The sequence below is a fragment of the Oncorhynchus tshawytscha genome, linkage group LG33 (assembly GCF_018296145.1).
Source record: "Oncorhynchus tshawytscha isolate Ot180627B linkage group LG33, Otsh_v2.0, whole genome shotgun sequence".
Taxonomy (NCBI): Eukaryota; Metazoa; Chordata; class Actinopteri; order Salmoniformes; family Salmonidae; genus Oncorhynchus; species Oncorhynchus tshawytscha.
In genome coordinates, this window is record NC_056461.1 from 31,464,900 (window position 1) to 31,483,611 (window position 18,712).

The 18,712-nt window shown below is 44.2% G+C and overlaps 2 protein-coding genes across 7 annotated transcripts; one reads left to right on the top strand and one right to left on the bottom strand.

Moving 5' to 3' along the window:
• Positions 1-519: 519 nt before the first annotated feature.
• Positions 520-8,860, bottom strand: LOC112231169 (ras and Rab interactor 2). Of its 6 annotated transcripts, none has more exons than XM_024397764.2 (11): positions 8,563-8,858; positions 8,396-8,463; positions 5,882-6,076; positions 5,535-5,649; positions 5,349-5,421; positions 5,167-5,258; positions 3,793-4,857; positions 3,357-3,665; positions 3,099-3,230; positions 2,837-3,003; positions 520-1,264 (listed from the first exon to the last, which is right to left on the bottom strand). In XM_024397764.2, exons 2-11 carry the CDS (start codon positions 8,459-8,461, stop codon positions 959-961), a joined length of 2,520 nt encoding a protein of 839 aa, XP_024253532.1. In that variant the 5' UTR covers positions 8,462-8,463; positions 8,563-8,858; the 3' UTR covers positions 520-958. The 6 variants fall into 6 exon arrangements, with proteins under 6 accessions (XP_024253532.1, XP_024253533.1, XP_024253531.1 ...); XM_024397766.2 differs by adding an exon at positions 1,409-1,460 and having other exon boundaries at positions 1,048-1,264; positions 8,396-8,860; XM_024397765.2 differs by lacking the exon at positions 8,396-8,463 and having other exon boundaries at positions 8,563-8,859.
• A 533-nt stretch (positions 8,861-9,393) lies between these two features.
• Positions 9,394-13,506, top strand: LOC112231171 (RNA-binding protein 4). Its single transcript, XM_024397769.2, has 4 exons — positions 9,394-9,541; positions 10,180-10,549; positions 11,057-11,954; positions 12,040-13,506. Exons 2-4 carry the CDS (start codon positions 10,192-10,194, stop codon positions 12,323-12,325), a joined length of 1,542 nt encoding a protein of 513 aa, XP_024253537.1. The 5' UTR covers positions 9,394-9,541; positions 10,180-10,191; the 3' UTR covers positions 12,326-13,506.
• The last annotated feature ends 5,206 nt before the right edge of the window (positions 13,507-18,712 follow it).

Consider the following 18,712-nt stretch of genomic DNA (forward strand, 5'->3'; position numbering starts at 1 on the left):
TGGTACACATTGGAATATAATTTACACCGACCTTTGTATTTATTTCTCATTACCTTGCAAATTCAGACCTGCCAACATGCACGCATTTTGCATACCAACTACGCCATTTTCTGTCCATGTACGAGGTCCGAATTGAAAGTACGTAGAAATGAATAGGGCCTGATTTGTGTTACATTTTAATAAAAAATAAATCCCCTGAGTAAATCTAACATCCCGATTCTCGAGCTGCAACACAGACATATACGGAGTTTGTGTCAACGGACATGGAGATGAATACATCATTATTCGACGTAGCTATCCTGTGTCTGCCCTTTCTGTTTGTTGACATGCTGAGTTTGCCGACTGTCAGTTTTACTTAAACATGGACAAATCCCTTTTCGACTCCGTGTGTTGTGGAAAGGTAAACACGAATTGTTTCAAGCTAACGTTGGCGGACATTCAGTGGGCTCTAACGTGCCAGCAGTTCACTCGCATTTGTTAGTGAATAGAAATGCAAATACGAAAAATAACTGGTCGCAATTGTTCAAGTGTGATATACATTTAATTCTGCATCCCATTTTCCACGTAACATTACGAGGTTCACGCAACCTGAGACTAACTAATTATGATCTACGTCACAAAAAGCATTACAAAAGTATAATCACAAATAAATATAAACATCTTGGCATTAAATGGAGTCGGGAGTTTAGAAGACTGCGCGATGAAGAATGAATGAGTGTCCGGTATTAGCTATAGAGGCAATGTTTCTAAAATGCCTTCGCACTAGATTTGCGAGATGAATCTCCAATGGGCCGCGCGCTTCTGGTAATCTGGAAAGTTGAACTGGGTTGGCAGGTCTGCCATCTCCATTCAGAAAAAAATCATTTAAATAGTTTAATAAAGTACAAAGCAATTATTTCTAGCAGTTGAGTGGTTTAAGAAGATCGGTCAATAATGTGTGGATACCAAAGTGGACCTCTCAAGGTAATCCCATAAGGTCCACCGTCTCCTGTTTGCGAGTCTTGAGTTGATTCTGGTTGGCTTGCTGGTATATGAGGGGTGTCCCACTGCTGCCTTGGCCCTGTAGGTCCTGGATCTGGGCCTGTGTTGGGAGGTCTTTGATCTCCCCCTCACTCCGCCAGTACAGTTTGTACAGTTCTGGGTTGTCCACCCCAAATTTAGCAGCACATAGCTGGGTCAGGGCCCCCCCACTAACTCCTGCCCTCCACTGCAGGGTTTTCATCCAGCTGTTCTCTCCATCTTGAAACAGAACCCTGACACACCTCTGCAACACAGAATGAAAAGTGATGTACCCAGGAGAACAGTATCAAGTATTCCTTATGGTTGCTTTGGGGTACAGGGATATTCTACTGTGGCATATTATTCCACATCTGTTATGATGAGTGTGTTCATTTCTGTTCAGTATTACTGCTAGATGTGGGATTCTTCACAGTGGGGTTCGGGAACAGGCAGAAATTAGCCTGCAAGGGGGGAAAGGGGATATTTCAGTTTTTTTGGTTTTAAAAAAGGACAGTAAAGTCTAAAGGAATTAAGCTAAAAATGAGTTTGTATTTGAAAATATCCAAAATGAATCTCTTTTTGGGCTTAGTTGTGGTCAATTTGCAGTACACAAATTATAACTGTTCCGCTGACTAAAATCATCCCGTGGCTGAATCTACACTGAAAAAAATATTAACGCACCATGTAAAGTGTTGGTTTCATGAGCTGAATTAAAAGATCCCAGAAATGTTCCATACGCACAAAAAGCTTATTTCTCTCAAATATTGTGCACACATTTGTTTACATCCCTTTTAGTGAGCATTTCTCCTTTGCCAATATAATGCTCTACCTGACATGTGTGGAATATCAAGAAGCTGATTAAACAGAATGGTCATTACGCAGGTGCACCTTGGGTTGGGACAATAAAAGGCCACTCTAAAATGTGCAATTTTGTTGCCAGGGATGACTCAAGTTTTGAGGGAGCGTGCAATTGGAATGCTGACTACAGGAATGTCCCATAAACTGCCTCCATCATTGTTTTAGAAAATGTTGCAGTGCGTAGACCCAACCTCACAACTGCAGACCATGTGTATAGCATCGCGTGGGCGAGCAGTTTTTCTGATGTCAACGTTGTGGACAGAATGCCCCATGGTGGTGGTGGGGTTATGGTATGGGCAGGCATAAACTATGGACAATGAACATAATTGCATTTTATCGATGAAAATTTGAATGCACAGAGATACCGTGACGAGATCCTAAGGCCCAGTGTCATGCCATTCATCTGCTGTCATCACCTCATGTTTCAGCACGGCCCCTTGTCGCAAGGATCTGTACACAATTCCTGCAAGCTGAAAAATGTCCCAGTTCTTCCATGGCCTGCATATTTACCAGACATGTTACCCATTGAGCATGTTTGGGATGCTATGCTACGGTATGACAGCGTGTTCCAGTTCCTGCCAACATCCAGCAATGTTGCACAGCCATTGAAGAGGAGTGGGACAAAATTCCACAGGCCACAATCAACAGCCTGATCAACTCTATGCAATGGAGATGTGATGCGTTGCGCTGCATGAAGCAAATGGTGATCACACCAGATACTGACTGGTTTTCTGATCCACACCTCTACCTTTTTTTAAGGTATCTGTGACCAACAGATGCATATCTGTATTCCCAGGCATGTGAAATCCATAGATTAGGGCCTAATAAATGTATTTAAATTGACTGATTTCTTTATATGAACTGTAACTCAGTAAAATCTTTGAATTTGTTGCATGTTGCGTTTATATTTTTGTTCAGTATAGTTTCCTACCCCTGCTACACAGTATTGGTGCTAATAAATCAATTAATTGAGCCGTACCAGTTGCTGTCGTAAGTTTTTCTGGCTTTGCGCCTGGAGGCTCCGGCGCCGGCTCCAGTCTTTCAAAGAGTCTCTGGCCTCGCGGGTCAGCCCACTGGAGGGTACTACTTCAGGCTTGCTCTGGATCAGGCACAGGCTGGCATACACACTGGTCAGGTAGTACCCACCTGGTACAAGCATTACAAAATGGCTATTTGGCATCGCATACTATTCAAAATATTTTCACATTTAAAGTATAAATACTTCACATTTAAAGCCTTACCCTCCCCTTTGAGCCATGAATACTCCAGCAGTTCCATCATGTACTCCACCTCCACAGACAGCTCAGGCATGTTACATTGTACGAGGACATAGGACAGGGCTGGCAGGAAGTCATCTGCACCGAACTCCTGGCCTGCTCATGAAGACAAAGCAACCATGTTGACACAAGACATGACAAGACCAACGATGGTAGGGATAGCAGCTGTTGGTTCTGTAATGTTTATTTCTCTATCACATTCACTCAAAGAAAAGCCCTCACCTGAATTGTCCTTCATGGCTTTATAGATGAGCTTGCAGACCTGCAGAAGCAGCACAACCTTGTCAATGGGAGAGTATGCCCGCCTCATGAGAGCTAACTTCTGCAGCACCTTCTCCACATCGGCAGCATCCGGCACTCCCACCCGCACTCCAAAACACTCCAACGGGGTCTTTCCCCTGGCCTTAGCCAGGCTCTCTGCCATGCTTTGGGTAGAGCGGTCTCGCTCATGCAAAGTTTGCAGTGTCCCATCTATCTGTCCTTTCAAAGGTTTCAGCACACAGCGGAACATGGCTTTCTCCAGCACCAGGTCTGCACACAAACAAGCACATTCATAAAATGTCACATGTCATCATCACTAGGGAAACATGCTAGTACGAGTTGTATTTAAAGTGACTGAGCATATTTTGACTGTTCATTTGACTAATGTCTGCTGTACCTTTCTCATCATCATGCACCATGGTCTCAATGGGGGGCTGTAGGTCTCCACAGTCCAGCAGGAAGATCTTGGCCTGGGAGAGGAAGAGACGGATGCCCTGCAGTAGCTCTATGCCAGATCTCTGGCACTGAGGCTTGATCACCTCGTGCTGCTGCCTGAGGAAGTCCTGCACCAGGACACCAAACGCAGTCCTCTTGTCACGGGACAGGTCCTCCACCAGCCTCGCCACGCGCTTTTCAGGCACAAAGAAGGACACAAAAGCTGCACTAAGCTTGCGCAAGCCTGAGACGGGCTGATGAGCGGGAGAGGTGCATGGGGGTGAGGGGTTACTTGTTCCCTTGGTGAGGGGAGGTCGCTCTGAGTTCTCCTCTGTCTCCTCCAAGCTGCTGAGGGAACTGCTGCTGTCCAGCTCACTCAGGGAGGGAGCATATCTCTGCTCCAGCAAGAGATCCACCTCCTCACTCACCTCCTCCCCCTCACTTCCTTTCTCCTGGCCAAGTCCCTGCAGAAGACCTATGGGCACATGGTAGTCATCCTCCTCTGCAGTGGGAGACAGTGTGGGTGTGACCCTGGTCTTTTTCGGAAGAACTGGAAGAACCAAGCATGGCTGCAAGTAGTCTGAGTCCTCCTGGACGGGTGCTGTCCCTCCCTCACCCTCCACTCTGGCCTCCACTGCTCTACTGGCCTGATGGACCTTCTTGCTCTTTTTCTTGGCCAGCAGAGGTGGGGGAGGGGGAGGAGCAAATGGTGGGGAGAAGGGGCTAGAGTTCTCAGTGGAGACACGCACCTTGAGGCTGCGTTTGAACTGGTGGCGGCGTCTGTGCAGTGCAGTCTGGAACTGCAGGAAGAGTGGGTTGATGAAACAGAGAGCCCCTTGGCCTGCTGCCCCACAGTTCAGCTCCCGGGGGCTGCGTGTTTGGATGGAGCAGAACTCTTGAAACAGGGTGGGGCTCTCCTCGGGTGTGGCACAATCCTCAGGGGTGGGGCTAGGGGGCAGCGGTGCCTCCTCCACTGGTGGGGGCCCATTGCGTGGACCTCTGAAGTTCAGCGGGGAGCTCCAGAACTCTGAATGAAAAAGAAGGAAAACTATGTCAGCATTATTCTTCAAGGCTATCCTTGATCAATCAATCGAATGTCCCTTTTCCATCAGCAGTTGTCACAGATAGATACCCAACCTAAAACTCCAAAGAGCAAGGAACGCAGAGGCAGAAGCACAGTGGCTATGAAAACCTCAATAGAAGGCAGAAACCAAGGAAGAAACCTAGAGATGAGTTGTTGAGAAGTTGTGTACAGCACACAATGGCAGCTAGCATTTCAACAATCGCCAAGACCTTGGTGGATCATCAGACCTCTGAGCCACTCTGTGGTACCTACCCACTCCCATGTGGGAGATGGACTCCAGCTGTTTGTGGGATGAAGCCTTGACTATGGCCTCAGGGAGCTCCAGGGGGAAGGGCAACACATCCCTGAAATATACAGCACATACAGTAGGTTTTATAGACAGGTCTGATTGGTCTAAAGGTCCTGAACCTATTCTAGTGTGATGTAGAACATACCGGCTAACACAGTAGAAGGCGATGAGCCGGCAGAGGTCAGGGAAACTGATAGCAGCTCTCTCCAAGGAGAAAGCTGTGAATGGAAGGGAAATGGGGATGCAAGGATAAGATCATTAGTAAGACCCTCATCGTTCACTGCAACGGGCTGTAGATGGAACATCTCTGGTTTTCTCTTTCAACACTCACTGGAGTCCAATTCCTGGATGACAAATTGTTTGAAAAAGGAGGGGAGGCAGTCATCTGCAAGCCTGACACACAGCACTTTCTTCTGCGAGGTGTTGGACCTGCGCACTAGAAAGGTCTGCAGAGAGACAGATATATGCAAACTTAGGTTGTGGTTTGTTTGCGGTTTTGTGTCTCACCCACAGGAGGTTGGTGGCACCTTAATTGGGGAGGACAGGCTCGTGGTAATGGCTGGAGTGGAATAGGTGGAATGGTATCAAATACATCAAACAAAATTATGCCATTCCATTTGCTCCATTCTAGCCATTACTATGAGCCATCCTCCCCTCAGCAGCCTCCACTGGTCTCACCCCAGGCGGCTCCCTCTGTAGGATGTGCAGAGCGGTAGCAGAGTTGATGGACAGCTGCAGCCAGACGGGGTGTGTGAGAAGCAGACGGTCCAGCACACTGATGCTTTTCAGGGAGCTACGCTGAAGACAAGCCCGCCTCTCTCCTATCGGCTTCCCTACTGGCTCAGGGAAATCATACACCGGGTCCTCCTGCATCTGGGGAACAGAGACATACAGTATATAGCACGGGTACTATATGGTATCTGTACACCATGTGGTTATGCTTTATGTTGCCACAATGATGCTTCCCATTGAAGGTAAAACACCAGCAAGAGAATACACATTCTTTGAGGTTCTGCTCTTCCGCAGACTAATGCTTCATAATCAGTACCCTTCCTGTTCCGTTCTGGTAACACCAGCATGCATCATGTCATGTGTTCTATGTTCCGTGCTGACCACTACTTCTCTGTCCTTTTGGGAAACTCCCAAACCGTATTCCTTCCTCTGAGTAATCTGGAGGGTGTATGTCATCAACTGAGTACGACTCACCACACGTGAGGGTATTTAGTGTGTGTGGCTCTAGTGTGTGCACATATCCTAAGGATCTGACCCTCAACAGTGAACTTGCTGGGACTGAAGTATAATTTTGTCTTAGCTTTTTAAACCCTTTGAATATGAGAAGGTGTGGCTATATTTTGACAGAGGTAGTTATGTGCACAGGCTGTTATCACCTCCAACTTCCTTCCAGGGATTGGCTGCTGCTGTATATATGCCCCTGAGCCTAAAACACCATTCTAGAGAAGAGGTGGATGTAGGGCTTGCTGCCCAAGTCTCTGTAGAAGCCTGGCAAGTTTAGACTTGGTGAGACTTGGTGAAAACACTCTCCAAACCTACAGAGAAGTGTGTGAAAATGCTAATTTAACCCAGCAAATAATTGAGAGGTACAGATCTAAAATTTAAACCAATAGCTTAAATGAGTATTCATATGTTTAATGCAATAAAACATGTCCAGAATGAATAGCCTATTCTGAAGCCTGCTATTGAACCTCATAAGACTGACCCAATGAGACAATTGTATAACTGACAAAAAAACAACTGTGACCTGCCAGGATCTGAATATACAGTATCACTAGAATAACATGAAGGTGTAATGAATGACCTGCCAGGATCTGAAAATACAGTATCACTAGAATAACATGAAGGTGTAATGACCTGCCAGGACCTGAATATACAGTATCACTAGAATAACATGAAGGTGTAATGACCTGCCAGGACCTGAATATACAGTATCACTAGAATAGCATGAAGGTGTAATGACCTGCCAGGATCTGAATATACAGTATCACTAGAATAACATGAAGGTGTAATGAATGACCTGCCAGGACCTGAATATACAGTATCACTAGAATAACATGAAGGTGTAATGACCTGCCGGGACCTGATTATACAGTATCACTAGAATAACATGAAGGTGTAATGACCTGCCAGGATCTGAATATACAGTATCACTAGAATAGCATGAAGGTGTAATGACCTGCCAGGATCTGAATATACAGTATCACTAGAATAACATGAAGGTGTAATGAATGACCTGCCAGGATCTGAAAATACAGTATCACTAGAATAACATGAAGGTGTAATGACCTGCCAGGACCTGAATATACAGTATCACTAGAATAACATGAAGGTGTAATGACCTGCCAGGATCTGAATATACAGTATCACTAGAATAGCATGAAGGTGTAATGACCTGCCAGGATCTGAATATACAGTATCACTAGAATAACATGAAGGTGTAATGAATGACCTGCCAGGATCTGAAAATACAGTATCACTAGAATAGCATGAAGGTGTAATGACCTGCCAGGATCTGAATATACAGTATCACTAGAATAACATGAAGGTGTAATGACCTGCCAGGATCTGAATATACAGTATCACTAGAATAACATGAAGGTCTAATGAATGACCTGCCAGGATCTGAATATACAGTATCACTAGAATAACATGAAGGTCTAATGAATGACCTGCCAGGATCTGAAAATACAGTATCACTAGAATAACATGAAGGTCTAATGAATGACCTGCCAGGATCTGAATATACAGTATCACTAGAATAACATGAAGGTGTAATGAATGACCTGCCAGGACCTGAATATACAGTATCACTAGAATAACATGAAGGTGTAATGAATTACCTGCCAGGACCTGAATATACAGTATCACTAGAATAACATGAAGGTGTAATGAATGACCTGCCAGGACCTGAATATACAGTATCACTAGAATAACATGAAGGTGTAGTGCCAAACGAGTAGTTTAAAATGAGTTCATTCATGGCGTTATACAGCTCTTATGTTGTGGAACCAGTGATGATTTTTTCTTCTTCCATAAATAACAGTTTACTATATTGTAATAACTGACCATGATATCAAAGGGTACTTCATTCAGTAAATTGAAAAAACTTATTTTATTTGTATAAATAATAACATTACAGCATCCTATTTGTGGACATGGTATGGACTTCCAACATACCTTGTGTGCTGCTCGGTATGTACCACTCTGTGCGCGGCACTTCCTTGATCTGCGGTCTTCTTGCATACCTTCAGTTAATGAGTGCCAGGTCTCGTGATTTCACTAATCATACAAATATTCGCAACTGTTGTTTTACACTTTCAAATAAATGACATGACATAATTTACCTCCATCTCCCGATCCCCTGTCGTCCTTAAAATGTGACAGAAATTATTCTAAATAGCCTACTGTAAATCCCATCGGTCCCTGAATTTCCAAATGCCATTGAAACTTCAAAAGTGTTGAGAATGTAATAGTCCTAAATCTGTGGATACGCCATGATGTCTGTCTGGGACTCTCCAGTCTCTGTGAAGCTGTAGTTCAGAAGTTCTTGGCACTCCTCTGCTGTCTTCCGTATATTTTTCATTCACACTTGGGAGAGAAACAAACCTGAACCAAGGTTAAATACGCCTGCGCCCGTCACCACGTTGCGGAAATTCAATTGAAACAGTATTTTCAAAGGGAAATTCGCCTCTTAAACACAATTACAATGCTTTCCCTGAATACAGTATTTTTAATGGGAAATTCGCCTCTAAAAAACAATTACAATCTATCTGTATCCTGTACTTTGTGATGGAGGGCTAGACAATTCATCTGCATCAATTATTTTTAAACTTCCGAGTGGTCACCACCAATTGCAACCAAATTAGGTTGCAATTATTAACATATTTTACAGACATACACAGCCTATTTATTGAAATGTACATGTCTGTTTAATTTGATACTTTAGAGAAAAGGATTGACATCATTTACCAGGCAAATGCAACAACAATAAGTAATGGTTGAAAGCATAACATTAGGAATTCGAATACAAGGATCACTATGGTTGTAACACTCATAATGTCTGGGGCTTTGGGAGCGAGACCCAGGCGCTTTGCTGCAACAACATTACACGTCTGCTGGAGTGATAAGCAAAACTCACTTCACTCAAACAACACGGTCATTTACATCGTAGAAAAATATTGTAGCCGACATTGTGTAATACGCCTGCCATGAACGTTTACATATAACCAGACTTCTGCTCTAGTGATTTGTTGAACATATCATACGTCACTCTCTCAAAGATCGGAACCGGAGGTGGTCATTGGAAATATTGCACCACGTTAGGTAAGATGGATGCACAGTGTGCTTATTTTATATATGTGTAAACTTGAGTAATATTTGTTTAACTCGGCAACTTTTATGAACGCACAATGTGATATAAAAATGTGCATAATGCTCTAAATAGTTGCAAATAGATGTAATTAGTTAAACTGCTTCTGAACATTATTTTTCAACACCGCAAAATGGCTAGTTTAGCTAGTCAGTAAGCTAACTCTAATCCGCGCCGAATTGATCATTTAGCTAACTAGCTAGCGAGCCAGGATAAATCTGATCACACCTCGACCAACTAATGTGTGTATAGTACAGCAAATTCATGTAACGATATGAGCATCTTGTTTTTCCTGATCGGGTGTTGCCAAGCATCACTGAATTGATGCCACCTCGACTCGAGAAGGGAGGGGGAAACTAACGTTAGCTTGCTAGCTAGGTTTTCTAATGTTGACTATGGACTAGTTTTAGCTTTATGCGTTAAACTATTGTTAGTTACTTGTCACGTTTTATTACACTACTATATTCATGATTTGCCTATAGTGGTTGCATGCGGTTTTTCTTAAGACGTCCCTTAATAACAGTTATGTCATCAGCTAAAATATAAACTTAAATTAGCTAGCTAGGTCACTGACACCCTGCTCCTTCCCCAGGTGTACCCAACCATGGAGTCAACGGATAAGAACGAAGCTATAAAGCTCTTTGTGGGGAACCTGGCTTTGGACACCTCTCAGGAGGACCTGACACAGCTCTTTGGGCCATATGGACAGGTGGTCACCTGCAGTGTACTCCGGCAGTTTGCCTTCATCCATCTCCAGGGAGATGGTGCTGCTGATCTAGCCATAAGGGAACTGAATGGACGGGAGTTCCGTGGCCGCAACCTGGTGGTTGAAGAGTCCCGCGGAAGGCCCATGCATTCCACCAAGGTCTTTGTGGGGAATCTCAGTGCCATGTGTTCTGCTGAGGACCTGCAAGAGCTCTTTCAGACCTTTGGGAAAGTTCTGGAGTGTGATAAGGTCAAAGGTTAGTCTCTACCCTCCCATCCACTTGTCAAAAGATTTTTAAGCAAATACGGGTATTCAAATTATACTGATACTGAACTTTGTCACCAGCATCCAAATTAAGACCTTTTGAAATGTATTGGAAATAAGCATCAAGCTCATCAGGCTCATCATAACTTATTTTATCTGTTAATAAACTGTGCGTTTTTTTTCACCTCGTCGTAGGAGGACGCACAACATAGCATGAGTGCAAATTTACTTCCATATGATGGTTATTCTAGCAACAACTATGCAAAAAAAAGCATATCCACCACAGTTTATCACATTATATTTCACCATAAAATTGTTTTTATACAATCCTGTCGAACGTGTTTTGTCAACATTTAGGAAAGTTAAGACAATTTTCATTTCCATCAGGCCTATGGTGAGTTTTATCAAACCTGTACTTTTACTCATCAGAATGGATGGTAAACATGGTTAGTGGTTACTTCATTAGCTGACTGTCTTATCATTCTGTGCTTGGTTACAGCGAGGCTCTCCTCCTCTGCGGGGTATGCCTTTGTACACATGGAGCGGAAGGAGGATGCAGTGCAGGCTATTGAGGCTCTCCATGGGACCACCTTCAAAGGCCGACCGCTCTCTGTGGAGCTCTCCAATGTGCAGCCCAGTAATCCCACCACGACTACAGCAAAGGCCCCCATCATGAGTCACTATGCCACTGAAAGCCCCTCCATCAACCCTCATATGGAGCACCACCAGAGTCAGGCTGCTGTACTGGCTGCTGCCGTTGCTGCAGCTGCAGGTCTGCCTCTTCAGGTGCAGCAGAGCTTGCACAACTCTGTCTACAACACAACGAGCTTTGATCCCACGTACGCTGCGCTAAAGGGCATGACGGCAGCCAGCGCCACAGATGGTACTCCAGTGAGCCCTGCGGTCTACGGTGCCCTCGCCAGCCAGGTGTACGGCTCTGTAGCGGATCAGGTATACGACTCTATAGCCAACCAGGCCGCCAGCTATCAGAATTCAGCCACATCGGACGCAGAAGGCTACAGTAACCAGTACGACCCCACAGCTGGAGAGGCACCGTCAGCCCAGGCTGCTGTCAACCCGGCCTATGGTGGAGCCTCGGCCCTCTACAACGCCAGCTCAGCCTATGGCTCCATGGGGGGTGCAGAACCCACTGCCCAGGCCATCTTTGAGGCAGCACGGGCCCGCTTCTTCCAGCAGGGCCAGCAGGTTCTAGCGGAGCAGCAGATGGGGACTAAGTCAGGGGACAGGGACCGCAGCCCAGTACGCCGCTCCACCCCACTGCTGCCTGACCCTGTGCCCCAGCCCTTCCCCCAGCCACGCCCCAAACGCCGCGCCCTCCTCCCAACGCCACCCGGCCGACCAGAGGACCCTGCTGCTGATAGAGACCCCATTGCCAGGTACATGATGCACGTTTGGGGCAGTTTTAGTTATTTTGAAGCAGATCAAATGTGTTCAACAGGCTTTCTCTTTTCTTAACTTCAGATGCTATGCAGAGTACTATCAGCAGGTCCAGCAGTACCAACAGTACCAGCAGTACCAACAACAGTACCAGCAGTACCAATATGGCTACCCTCCTCCAGCCCCGACCCAGATGCCCCCCACAATGTCCAACTACCAGATGCCCATGCAGGCCCCGCCCCCGACGGAGGCCCACAACCTGGAAGCGCCTGCTACCTACGCCCCAGCTAGAGCGTATGATCCGCCTCCATCACACAAGGAGCCCCTCCTCCGCCGCCCTGACTACTCCCACATGCCAGAGCACCGATAACCCTTTACATTGCAGTGTGAATGTGTGTGTGTGTGAATGTGTGGGTTTTGAGTGATGTAGTTGTGGTCCAAATGTGCATCACTGCAAGTTTGCCCATTTATAATTCCCCTGTTTTGCATCTTCTCTTTTCTAAACACAATTCTGACTACCGGTAGTTGATTTTTCACTTTATAGTATGCCTGGTTTTGCTTTGATAGTAACGCTGCCCCATAATGCAGTAATCTATATTGTGAAGTCGTTATGGTTTTAAGGAAGTGTATGGTTGTGATGCGTACTGGGGGCTCTGTAATGACAGCTCTTCCTTACACATCCCCGTCCCATAATCTGTCAAATATGCGAGAATATGAATCCATACCAGAGGAGTGCCTTGTTGAAATATATTGTGTAAAATAAATGTGTATATTTTTGAGCGATGAAGGAAGCACCCAAATCGATCCATACATTTTTTAAATCAGAGCCTTGCCTCTGTCCTCAAGGTGACTTTAGCTCATCCAAATTAGCCATTAGTTAACATACACTACATGTCCAAAAGTATATGGACAGCCCTTCAAATTAGTAGAGTCAGCTATTTTAGCCACACCCGTTGTGGACAGGTGTATAAAATAGCTCACACAATGGCTCAGTCGCGAAGTGGTAGTCAACGCAAGCTCACAGTATAGGACCGCCGAGTGCTGAAGCGCGTAAAAATCATCTGTCCTCGGTTGCTACACCCACTACCGAGTTCCAAACTGCCTCAGGAAGCAACGTCAGCACAATAACTGTTTCTTCAGGAGCTTCATGAAATGGGTTTCCATGGCCGAGCAGCCGCACGCAAACATAAGATCGCCATGCGCAATTCCAAGCGTTGGCTTGAGTGGTGTAAAGCTCACCGCCATTGGACTCTGGAGCAGTGGAAACACGTCCAGATGATGAATCAGGCTTCACCATCTGGCAGTCCGACAGACAAATCTGGGTTTGGCGGATGCCGGGGGAAACGCTACTTGCTCAAATGGTGGAGGAGGAATAATAGTCTGGGGCTGTTTTTCATGGTTCCGGCTAGGTCCCTTATTTCCAGTGACATCTTAAAGCTACAGCATACAATGACATTCTAGATTATTCTGTGCTTCCAACTTTGTGGCAAAAGTTTGGGGAAGGCCTTTTCTTGTTTCAGCATGACAAAGCTCCCTGTGCACAAAGCAAGGTCCATACAGTAATGGTCTATCAAGATCGGTGTGGAAGAACTTGGCCTGCCCAGAGCCCTGACCTTAACCCATCCCTTTGGGATGTTGGCCTAATCGCCCAACATCAGTGCCGACCTCACTAATGTCTTGTGGCTGAATAGAAGCAACATCTACTGGAAATCCTTCCCAGAAGAGTGGAGGCTGTTATAGCAGCAAAGGGGGGACCAACTCCATATTAATACCCATGATTTTGGGTATCCACATACTTTTGGCCATGTAGTGTATATAGTTTAGAGCTTAATCTTTCCATTGGCCAGATTTTGTTTTTTAAATTTATATTGCCTTCATCGAAGACCTTGATATGAAAAGTCACTGTTCCAATATGTTCCAGCGTATGTAGATCTTTGGTTAATAAAATGGTTAAAGGTTTTAGAGCTTGTGTTTAGAAAAAAAAAATAGAAAAAAATGGAAAGCAAGGGGCAAAGTATCTTTACATGTAGGCTAATTTGGACATGAGGACCAGTGTGACTGTATGTGTGGACACTTGTGAACATTCTAGGGGATCAATTTAAAGCATGATGCCTTCACCTTTTATAACAATCACAGGAATACACATTCACACCTCAGTCATGAAACTTTCTCTCCATAATGTCTGGGGTTTTGGGAGCGAGACCCAGGCGCTTTGCTGCAACAACATTACACGTCTGCTGGAGTGAAAAACTCACTTTTCTCTGGCCTCTGGGAATGTAGTCCTTCCCCACGTCTCACATGTCCTCCCGTTGGAACTGATCAGATAGAAATCCAACCTAGCAAACCACTTTAAGATTAGACAGGCTAGCTTTAAACTCGCATTTTCTGGGGAACTCGTTTTTTTTTTTGCAGACAGTGATGCATGAATGCTTTCTATTATTATACCATGAATACTAGCCTAGTGACTTAACTGGTTTCACCTCTGTTTGGTTTAAATGGAAATGTGGAAAGCCCTGCTGGTGGCAAGTGCATGCAGAGGGCTTCCTTTAAGCATGCCTTTCAGGATCTGAGGGTAATCAACTGCCATTTTGGGCCTCACCTTTTCTCCAAAGGACAAAAACTAGTGGGCTTTTCACACACAGTACATTGTGTGGTTTGACCTTGTACAGGACAAACATTTTCCTTTTCTTTGTTTTCTTTTGGTCTAAGTGAACTTCCTGTGCGATCCTGATCATAATATTCTGTGAGAGTATTTACTTCAATTGGACCATCAAATTAATGAATTGTCTTAAATGGAGCCATTAGGCTCTCCAGGTTTGATGGAAACTTATTGGTTTCTATTATTCAGTATGTAACCTATTGAAACCTTAAGCCTCAAGCTTAAGTAATAAAAGTAGGAGTGACTTGGTTTGAGAATAAAACAACATGCGGCTGTATTTTTTTATAATTTAAAATAGGAAATGTTTTCCCTATCGGGTTAATTATTAGACATGCGATTAAACATGATATTAAATCGTTTCCATGTTTTTTTTCCAAAGGATTTACTAATTATTTCAACCTTTCACGTCTGAAGGGAAACACTTTAAACAAAGATTATCCCATTCTTGTGAACTATGACAAGATCATTTCAAACAGTTCTCAATTGGGCTCTATCACTTGGTCTCAGCCTAGCTCTTCATTACACCTACCTCAGAACATGCCACAAACCTCATGGCGATGTTTGTTAGTTTGTCGCCGTGGGTGTCAGAAGAACAGTTGAAGGCAATCATATCATTAGAATGAGAAATGTTTGTTGCCTTGCTGCGTCACAGTATTTGGATGTAGAAGTGAGCTGTAGACTACAGTTGGTTATGGATTGGATATAACTTCTGATAGGAAAAATTTAAATCGTTATCTCATTCTTTCTGGTTACCATGATAACATGCACCTGCTTATTGCACGTATATTCGTTGATATGGCTTTCTGTGATGTTTTAAAACTGTAGTGCATGACATTGTTACTGTTATTGCTCTTCCAGCTACGTTTTCCCTTCTCGCTAATTATTACAGCTAAAATGGCTCCTGGGTCCCTGGACGCCATGTTGTGTGTGACGGGGGAAGAAAATTAGTCGCGCAATGCCGTGGACGCAGTCCCCACAAAGGTAAAGCCCTCTGCCCCCGACCACGCCTGCACTTCGACCATACACTTCCCTCATTGACCCCACTCCTCCTTCACAACGAGGCACGCCATTTTATTATTTATTTGAGGTCTGTGATGCTGGAAGCCCAACAAACTATCACAAGACAACTAGTTTACAAGAACCCAGGGCCTGAATGTCTGGGCTTGTCCAATGGGTTAGTGAGGCCACACTCCACTCATTGTAGTTGTAGTACTGCTACTAGTATGGTTGATAAGGGTAATCCCCACAAGGCACATACACTATTGAGCCTTTTGCAGACCCAACTGATCTGGGTTGACGCTAGATGTGCCTGTAAAATAGTCCAGTCATGGCTCTATCTGAGGCCATCTTCCTTTCCGAAATTAGACGACCCCCATCAACAGTAGTCATGAATTTTTCTTATTTTCTTTGATTCTATTGATGTTTTTAAAGGAATAATTTTGCCAAATTGAAATGAATCACACTGTATATTGTCATTAAATGAATCTTCAATTAATCACAGAAATGGGTTTTAAACCTGTACTCAAAACAGATTTAAGAAACTTAAGTTATTGTAATTAAGGGTGGTCAGATTGGGGAATGCTGGAGTTGTTGCGTATGCTTGTGTTGTGGCATATTTTTCTGAGGTATTTCCAGTGAGACAAGATGTGCATTCACGCTCAAAACTGAGGCGTTCCAGCTGTGCTTTGAACGGCTAAGGACGCAGTGGTACGCAAAAGGCCAGATGAACGGAGGGAGGGAGGTAGGGCTATCGACCTCTGTCCCACGCATGCTGGGTGAGTAACCAATGCACCACTGCCCCGCTCAAATTCACCTACCCCCCCCCTTCAATCTGCAGCACAACGCCCAAACCCTCTCACTCTGATCCCATAACCAGTATATCTACAGGCCTACAACACCGTCACCTCGAGAACATTCCACAGCTGCGTTAGCTTAGAAGATATGGATGTCAAGAGGACAACATTCAGTATTCTACGTTCCCTGTCTAGTTTAAGTAAATTGTACATATCCTAATCACCCTGTTAAATTGTCTGATTACAATTTTCAAACATTGATTGGGAACCTTAATGTAATCATGTGGTTGACTTAAGATATATTAGGCTGTTTTTGCACAGGCAGCCCAATTTGGATCTTTTGCCAATAATTGGGCAGAAGATCAGAATTGGGCTGCCTGTGTAAATGCAGCCAAACACCAAAATTCCACCATATTGTTTTTGTTAAGTTTGTATTGCTGTGTTTATTGAGGACTTCAGTGGCCTCCCACAATGAATGAGAGCTGGACTATATCGGCCTACGATACACCGTGCACGGTTTCAATCAAAGTCCCCTATCTGTCACGTTTATAGTTTCGAATTGGCACTAATCATATCACTACTAAACAGTTTTTCTTCCAGTTTCCCAATCTTTCGTCCATTGGAATTCCTGACATTTTTACAGAGACTTGTTTGAACGCGTGTGGATTAGAACTGAAAATTATATGTAAGACCAAGCTTTATGAGAAATCAGGGAAAATACTGTACATCTGTAGATTACTGTTATTTGTCCATTACAGAAAATGAAAGACAGGTTGCTGATTGCAGAACCATTTATTGAAAGATATAGAAATGGATCACCTGATTCTTAATTGAGAATTTGTTTTAATTTGTAGCTGTCAAATTCATTTCAATGAAGACACGTTGTTCTTTGTAAGTCTCAATAAATGACATTGAAACAACTCATTTGTTTTGAAGAGGCTACTTTTTTATGGGCATGAAGGGACATGTTTACTGAACTAAGAAGTATGACACAATGCTCTGCATTATGTGAATGTGGAATAAAGCCTTTCACATTGATTTTGATCATTTCTCACATATCCTGAACCTGCGACCTCTGGTTAGTGGCAGTGCCCACCAAGTCCTGTCACAAATGGCTGGCTACATATCAAGGACTTGATTGGAATGAATATCTTACACATGTTTGTTTGTGACCCTTATTGATTTGTAGATGAGAACTCTTGCAGTCTAGATCGATGCATCTGCAAGAGGCATACATGCATATCCACTAGTTCTGCCTAGTCTTTTTAGTGTCACTCATAGCCCCAGGTCAAGCCAGTCATATGTAACGAGATGCTGTTACGTGTGTCTGCTTTGACCAGGGGTTTGAGTGCAGTCTACTTCGTGCTGCGGGTGCACCAGTGTTCCTACAGTTTTGCGGGCTTAAGAGTTGACGGCTCAGTGCGTGTATGTTTAATTGAAAAGTGCAAATTAAATTGAGTACGTCGAGGGAATAAGCATCTCCCAAAGGAGACATCGAAATGACAGCAATTGAAACGCAGGTGCAATATGGTTCCTACATGATGACTTCGGACTCGGAGCACGTCTACATAAACCAAGAGGATGATTGGGACAGGGACCTTCTATTGGACCCCGCATGGGAGAAACAGCAGCGCAAGGGGATTTGGCCCACATTTTGCATGGTGTTACTATTTACAAAATGAATGATTGGTACCTATGTAGCCTGCAGGATATATACCCTCTGGATATACACTGAGTGGACAAAACATTAGGAACACTCCTAATATTGAGTTGCACCTGACCCCTTTTGAACATCCTCAATTATATTTATATTATAAACTGGTTCGAGCCCTGAATGCTGATTGGCTGAAAGCCGTGTCATATCAGACCATATACCAAGGGTATGACACAAATTATTTTTACTGCTCTAATTACTTCTGGAACTAGTTTATAATAGCAATAAGGCACCTCTGGGGTTTGTGGTATATGGCCAATATACCACGGCTAATGGCTATATCTTGGCACGCCACATAGCGTCGTGCATAAGAACAGCCCTGAACCTGGGATATTGGCCATATACCACAAACCCCCGATGTGCCATATTGCTTTAATAATGTATACATGATATGCCATTTCCTTTTATTCAAAGCAACTTAGTAATGTATGCATTTTACGTGTTTACCGGGAATCGAATACACTAGCTTGGCATTGCAAGCACTGTACTCTACCAACTGAGCTGGAGGTATGGACTCTACAAGGTGTTGAAAGCTGTCCTCAGGGATTCTGACCCATGTGGACTTCAACGCTTTCCACAGTTGTGTCAAGT